The 8,018-nt window shown below is 50.8% G+C and overlaps 1 protein-coding gene across 1 annotated transcript in view; it reads left to right on the plus strand.

Moving 5' to 3' along the window:
* The window catches only part of SLC6A5 (solute carrier family 6 member 5), a 59,301-nt gene that overhangs the window by 25,621 nt on the left and 25,662 nt on the right, over positions 1–8,018 (plus strand). The window contains exons 8-9 of the mRNA XM_034644799.1: positions 2,326–2,460; positions 4,204–4,307. Coding sequence (XP_034500690.1) covers positions 2,326–2,460; positions 4,204–4,307 — 239 coding nt within the window. The remainder of the gene's footprint in view (positions 1–2,325; positions 2,461–4,203; positions 4,308–8,018) is intronic.

Below are 8,018 nucleotides of genomic sequence, written 5' to 3' on the forward strand. Positions count from 1 at the left end.
GTCTGCCCATTTCAACATAGCTATCTTCCAAACTGCCCTCCCCAGCATGCCCTATCACCCTTTACCCTGCTCTACTTTCTCTGCTTCCCAGTGCACTCCTCACCTTCTAATAGGCCACAGATAGTATGATTATGACCACTACTGGCTGTCTATGTCCCTAGCTAGAATGTCAGCTATTTGAGAGCAAGCGTCTTTGCTGTGTTTACTGATATACCCAAATGCTTAATGAAATGACCCCAAGAGTTATATCTTAGTCTCAATCCTAACCTTCCCTCAACCCACCTCTGCAAGTCCCTGAATCAGTCCTCGTCTCCTGAAAACCCAGAGCCTGCCAATCACTGCCATTCTAGAGCCTCCTGCCAGGCCCTGGTGTCTGTGTGGCCAGTGTGTTGGCACCCGTGTCTCCCTCCCAAGGGACAGGTGTTCTAGGCACCCCAGGAGGGAAGGCAGCAGGTGGGAATGTGGGAATGGGGGGCTCTGAGCCCACAGTGCTTGACCACCTCAAGGATCAGAGAGGGTTTGGGGAGAGCCGAGCCTCATCCTTGTAAGGTCCTTTAATGCACTTTAGGGTTTCAACTGGCCTGTGAGCAGAGGGCTGTCAGTGTTATTACCTTAAGGACTGGTGAATCCCGGGCAAGACTAATGTGGTGTTTCTGTTGCCAGTGCCCCCAGACTTGTCCCATCTTGTGTGAGTTGTGGCAGCGTACTCCTCCAAGAGTCCCGCGAGGAATATGCTGGCATTATCGCCACTTTGCAGGTGTGGACACTGAGACTCAGAGAAGTGAAGTCGTTTCATGAGTGGCCCAACTCAAGTGACGGGCCTGGGATTTGAACTCAAGCTTGTAGACCAGCGTCCTGATCCCAAGCTCTTTCTTTACCCAGATGTTTGATTGACAGATAAGTCCCATCCAACCACAGTCCCCAAGTTCTGCTGATGTTCCTTCTCAAATGTTCCTTGACTCTGGTCCCTCCCAGGAGGGAATCCAGGAGCATCCAGAAACCAGAATCCAGGAGCGTCCTTTGATCGGCATTCAAGGCCTCCCATGGTGTGCCCAAATCGCAGTAGCTCCCTATTTCCCAGAGAAAAGACCAATGCCCCCAGGGTCCCCCATCATCCTTAGCCTCCACCCTATGCCAGCCTAATAGTGGGCCATCAGACCCTCACCCTTCTGCCTTGCCCACTCTCCTCCTCCACCTGCCACTTCCCCCCTCCCTTAACTTGTCCTTGGCCTCTAAATCCGGCTGGGGTCATCTCCCTGAATCTTAGCAAACTTGCAGGTTGAGTAGTGCAGCGCCCCCCCGGACTTCACAGTGTCCCGGGTGCGACAGTGTGGACCATGAAGCAGACATCGTCTCTGGATCCTCTGGGTCCTGAATCCCTTCATCTTTATGCATCTAACACCCGGCACAGCCAGGTTCATAGCAGGCTGCGAATAAATGCTTGTTGAGCTTGACTGCATTGAACGGCCATCTACTGTAAATCAGGCTATGCTAGTGGCTCATTAATCCACACTATTATTTTTTTAAGAAAGGTGTCATCGTGCCCAGTGTACAGAGGCAGAAGCGGACTCAGAGAGCTTATTAGCTCATCGAAGGTCTCACAGCTCCTCAGCACCAGATGTGTGGTTTCATTTGAACTTAAGTGTTTCTTTTATTATTATTATTCTTTTAAAGATTTTATTTACTTTAGAGAGTGAGAGAGAGAATAAGCAGGGGGAGGGCGGGGGAGAGGGAGAGAGAATCTCAAGCAGACTCCCCGCTGAGCACAGAGCCCGATGCGGAGCTCGATCCCACCACCCTGAGATCATGACCTGAGCCAAAATCGAGAGTTGAACGCTTAACCACCTGAGCCACCCAGGCAGCCCTGAACTTAAATGTGTCTAAGATCATGCTCTTTGCACCTCGCCGGGCTGTGTCTGTATACACAAGGATGGAAAGCTTAAGCTAAAAGATTCATCTCTAATGGTGGATGTGGGGTCCTCAAGCAGAGGGTGGGGTCGGAGCCGGGGAAGAGGGAGGCACGTAGCTTTCTTCCCTGGGTAGTTCCTCAGGGAGTTGTCTCCTTAGCGGCCTTCGCACTGCTGCCGACTCACCCACAGCCTTGGCTATCGCCCCACGGACTTTATTTCCGGTTCTCCCTGCTCTTGGGTCCCAGAGCCTGCCCTGCGTCCCCAGCCCTGGCAGAGTCTGGGGGGATCCACCCGGATGTCCCCACGTCGGGAGCTTGAGTCCAGGTGGCCGATCGCAGTCTACCTCTGTGGGTGCCTCTGCGCACGGGCACACCCCGCTGCTGTTCCCACTCACTGTTCCGGATGGCTCTTGCAGGTGGTGTACTTCACGGCCACGTTCCCCTACGTCGTGCTCGTGATTCTCCTCATCCGCGGAGTCACCTTGCCCGGGGCCGGCGCTGGGATCTGGTACTTCATCACACCTAAGTGGGAGAAACTCACGGATGCCACGGTGCGCTTCTGCTTTCATTTACACCCTGGGGATGAGTCCCGCTCTGGGACAGCTGGACAAGAGGGGTCAGACTTCCTCCCGCGGGGTAGCTCGCTGTTGGTCGCTTTTCCAAGGTCCTGATGACCTTGGGCCGTCGTGCACTCAGGAAATCTTTCATGAGAGGTGGGCAGCTGGGGGTGTTCTGACTCCTGGAGTAGGGGTCCCACGTTGCGGTCCTACTTCCAGGGCTGCCGTGCAGGCTGAAATGAAGAATGCCATCCCCGTATTCATAGCATCGGGCCCCCTCACGCCACTCATCTGGTACTAGCTATAGTGTGTTGGGAATGGAGTTTTGCTGGTGGAAAATAACAGCACAAACCACAGCAGTTATCATTGAAAGGGCTCAGACACATCTGCGGACTTGTGGCGCACCAACCCCAAGCGAGCACGCCCTGTACTGCCTCTTTGCCTCTCTGTGCAGGCGTATCTTACTTTAAAATTCCCAGTCCCCAAACCTCCCAAGGAGGGGGTTCTTTAAAACGTGAATTTTCTCACCTTAAAGAAAAACTCGCTTTTACAGAGTACATTGAGAACACATAGCTTGGATTGGGTTTGACTGCACGTAACAGACAACCCCAGATAATGACAGCGTGAACAAGAGAAAAGTTTATTTCCCTCGTGTGCACAGAAGGCCCCGGGGTCCATAGTGAAGCATTCCACGTAGTGAAGGCTCCACAGGGTCCCGAGCTCCCCTCTTTCCGTCCTCAGTCACTTGCTTCAATATAGTTGCCAGACATCCTGCCATCATATCAGCATTCCCGGGAGCCCAGGGGTGAGGAAAGAGGTGGAAATAGGTCCTACCCACCCCTTCTTTGAAAAAGGAGAATTCCCAGAAGTCCCACATTACACGTGATTTTCATATCATGGGTCAGAAACTAGATCACGTGATCATCTTCTCCCAGCCGCTCTTGCCCTTGATGNACTCTTGCCCTTGATGCTGGGAGGCGGTCCTTGGCGCTGGACGAACGGCTGCCTTCACAGAAAACCATGGTTTTGTTACTGAGGAGTCTGGGAGAATGGATGTTGGGGTAGGCACAGACTTGCCAGCGCACAGCACACTCTTGAACTTTCTCTGTGCATATTATAAGTACGATTTTAAAACTGGATTTAATTTATAAAAATGATGGGAGGTCTATTCTACAAATCATATAAATCTCTAGCGCCAACCCCTGAGTGGCCTTCTGAAGCCTTACGAGGACAATGCAGAGAAATCACCGAGAGAACCAAGAGGCGTTGTCGGCCAAGTTCAAGAAGGATGTGGCAGTGTAAGGACCACTGTGGGACAGTGGTTGTGCTTAGGGGGAGGAGCTGTAGAACTCCAGATGTTTAATAGCGGCTGACATCTGTAAGAATGTCAGTTTAAACAGATCTTTATCTTGTATCCATGACTGTATTTTGCTGTTGCCTTTTGAGAGTGTATGCAGCGAAAGAAAGGGCTCTCCCCTTCTGCTCAGCTTTCTACACGGCAGGACGTGGAAGCATGAAATGTGTGTAGTTTGAGTTCCTCACCTTTGCTTAGAATTGAGCAGGTAATTTCCTGCCCTTTTGGTTTCCAGCACAAATGATGTATGTGGGTGCTAAAGTCAGCTTTCTCCTGACTGCCTTTCCCCTGGGGAGGTGATGTGGCGCTGGGCAGGGGAGATGCCCCTCCCCTGGGCCAGCCTCCTTCAGTGACCCTGGATCTTCTCCCCTTTGGCCTCCCAGGTCTGGAAGGATGCTGCCACTCAGATTTTCTTCTCTTTGTCTGCCGCATGGGGAGGCCTGATCACGCTCTCTTCTTACAACAAATTCCACAACAATTGCTACAGGTACGTGGGGTCACTTGATATCCCCGAGACAGCTGGTGAGTGGGAATGAGAGCTGGGGACAGATCAACAGACTGAGTCAGCAGACACCGAAGGCCACATCCTCATGCTTACCCTGCAGCAGAGCCAGAGGGTTGCCTCTGGCAGAGGGTAAGCCACCTGCTAGGGCCTAGCTGCTGACTTCTGGTGGCCTGGACCTCCGCTTGCTGGGCTGTCTCTGACACATGGGCTCAGTGGCTCTTTACGGGATGGAGCTGAGCCTCTCCTGAGGGTGCTGTGCTGCTGGCTGTGTCCTGGGATAGTCACGTGTGAGCTATGGAGGTAGTCAGGTGGTAGTCTCCAAAGTATGGTCACCGTCACTTGGCAAGTATTTTTCAAGAGACCTGTATAAGAAAGGTAGCAAGGTACGGTGGGGGAAAGAGAACTCTGTTGATGGATATGTTAACAATGGAAGTATTAGTAGATGTGGTGGGGACCCTTTCATAGTATGTATGTGCATCAAATCATCGGGTTGCGTGCTTTAAATATATTATAGTTTGTATTCATTATTATACCTCGGTAAAGCTGAAAAAACAATGCAAAATTTGAGTCCCTTTCCAGATCTGCTAATCAGAATGTCTGGAGGTGGGGTGGGCCCAGGAATCTACATGTCCACAGGATCCTCAGAAGATTCTGATACATGGTGAGAGTGAGAATATTTGGATGGTGTGATATTAGACCAGGGGCTCTGCAACCCCAAAGACCTCCACCTGGGAGAGCCTGACAGCTCCTGGAGGAGGTGACATCTGAAAGTTAAATACATCTAGGCAAGCAATAAGAAAATAAGGTCTATTTTCCTGGAGAGCCGATTCAAAATAGGAAGGAAAGAAGGGAGGGAGAAAAGGAAGGAGGGAAGAAGGAAGGAAGAAGAGAGAGAAGAAAGGAAGGAAGGAAAGGCGGGGGGAAGGAAAGGTGGGGGAAAGGAAAGAAGGAGGAAGGAAGGAAGGAAGGAAGGAAGGAAGGAAGGAAGGAAGGAAGGAAGGAAGGAAGGAAGGAAAGAAAAGACAAAGAAAGAAAGAGAAGGGAAGGAAGGAAAGANGCGGTCCTACTTCCAGGGCTGCCGTGCAGGCTGAAATGAAGAATGCCATCCCCGTATTCATAGCATCGGGCCCCCTCACGCCGCTCATCTGGTACTAACTATAGTGTGTTGGGAATGGAGTTTTGCTGGTGGAAAATAACAGCACAAACCACAGCAGTTATCATTGAAAGGGCTCAGACGCATCTGCGGGCTTGTGGCGCACCAACCCCGAGCGAGCACGCCCTGTACTGCCTCTTTGCCTCTCTGCGCAGGCGTATCTTACTTTAAAATTCCCAGTCCCCAAACTTCCCAAGGAGGGGGTTCTTTAAAACGTGAATTTTCTCACCTTAAAGAAAAACTCGCTTTTACAGAGTACATTGAGAACACATAGCTTGGATTGGGTTTGACTGCACGTAACAGACAACCCCAGATAATGACAGCGTGAACAAGAGAAAAGTTTATTTCCCTCGTGTGCACAGAAGCGGCCCCGGGGTCCATAGTGAAGCATTCCACGTAGTGAAGGCTCCACAGTGTCCCAAGCTCCCCTCTTTCTGTCCTCAGTCACTTGCTTCGATATAGCTGCCAGACGTCCTGCCATCATATCAGCATTCCCGGGAGCCCAGGGGTGAGGAAAGAGGTGGAAATAGGTCCTACCCACCCCTTCTTTGAAAAAGGAGAATTCCCAGAAGTCCCACATTACACGTGATTTTCATATCATGGGTCAGAAACTAGATCACGTGATCATCTTCTCCCAGCCGCTCTTGCCCTTGATGCTGGGAGGCAGTCCTTGGCGCTGGACGGACGGCTGCCTTCACAGAAAACCATGGCTTTGTTACTGAGGAGTCTGGGAGAATGGATGTTGGGGTAGGCACAGACTTGCCAGCGCACAGCACGCTCTTGAACTTTCTCTGTGCATATTATAAGTACGATTTTAAAACTGGATTTAATTTATAAAAATGATGGGAGGTCTATTCTACAAATCATATAAATCTCTAGCGCCAACCCCTGAGTGGCCTTCTGAAGCCTTACGAGGACAATGCAGAGAAATCACCGAGAGAACCAAGAGGCGTTGTCGGCCAAGTTCAAGAAGGATGTGGCAGTGTAAGGACCACTGTGGGACAGTGGTTGTGCTTAGGGGGAGGAGCTGTAGAACTCCAGATGTTTAATAGCGGCTGACATCTGTAAGAATGTCAGTTTAAACAGATCTTTATCTTGTATCCATGACTGTATTTTGCTGTTGCCTTTTGAGAGTGTATGCAGCGAAAGAAAGGGCTCTCCCCTTCTGCTCAGCTTTCTACACGGCAGGACGTGGAAGCATGAAATGTGTGTAGTTTGAGTTCCTCACCTTTGCTTAGAATTGAGCAGGTAATTTCCTGCCCTTTTGGTTTCCAGCACAAATGATGTATGTGGGTGCTAAAGTCAGCTTTCTCCTGACTGCCTTTCCCCTGGGGAGGTGATGTGGCGCTGGGCAGGGGAGATGCCCCTCCCCTGGGCCAGCCTCCTTCAGTGACCCTGGATCTTCTCCCCTTTGGCCTCCCAGGTCTGGAAGGATGCTGCCACTCAGATTTTCTTCTCTTTGTCTGCCGCATGGGGAGGCCTGATCACGCTCTCTTCTTACAACAAATTCCACAACAATTGCTACAGGTACGTGGGGTCACTTGATATCCCCGAGACAGCTGGTGAGTGGGAATGAGAGCTGGGGACAGATCAACAGACTGAGTCAGCAGACACCGAAGGCCACATCCTCATGCTTACCCTGCAGCAGAGCCAGAGGGTTGCCTCTGGCAGAGGGTAAGCCACCTGCTAGGGCCTAGCTGCTGACTTCTGGTGGCCTGGACCTCCGCTTGCTGGGCTGTCTCTGACACATGGGCTCAGTGGCTCTTTACGGGATGGAGCTGAGCCTCTCCTGAGGGTGCTGTGCTGCTGGCTGTGTCCTGGGATAGTCACGTGTGAGCTATGGAGGTAGTCAGGTGGTAGTCTCCAAAGTATGGTCACCGTCACTTGGCAAGTATTTTTCAAGAGACCTGTATAAGAAAGGTAGCAAGGTACGGTGGGGGAAAGAGAACTCTGTTGATGGATATGTTAACAATGGAAGTATTAGTAGATGTGGTGGGGACCCTTTCATAGTATGTATGTGCATCAAATCATCGGGTTGCGTGCTTTAAATATATTATAGTTTGTATTCATTATTATACCTCGGTAAAGCTGAAAAAACAATGCAAAATTTGAGTCCCTTTCCAGATCTGCTAATCAGAATGTCTGGAGGTGGGGTGGGCCCAGGAATCTACATGTCCACAGGATCCTCAGAAGATTCTGATACATGGTGAGAGTGAGAATATTTGGATGGTGTGATATTAGACCAGGGGCTCTGCAACCCCAAAGACCTCCACCTGGGAGAGCCTGACAGCTCCTGGAGGAGGTGACATCTGAAAGTTAAATACATCTAGGCAAGCAATAAGAAAATAAGGTCTATTTTCCTGGAGAGCCGATTCAAAATAGGAAGGAAAGAAGGGAGGGAGAAAAGGAAGGAGGGAAGAAGGAAGGAAGAAGAGAGAGAAGAAAGGAAGGAAGGAAAGGCGGGGGGAAGGAAAGGTGGGGGAAAGGAAAGAAGGAGGAAGGAAGGAAGGAAGGAAGGAAGGAAGGAAGGAAGGAAGGAA

Source organism: Ailuropoda melanoleuca, chromosome 16, assembly GCF_002007445.2.
Source record: "Ailuropoda melanoleuca isolate Jingjing chromosome 16, ASM200744v2, whole genome shotgun sequence".
Taxonomy (NCBI): Eukaryota; Metazoa; Chordata; class Mammalia; order Carnivora; family Ursidae; genus Ailuropoda; species Ailuropoda melanoleuca.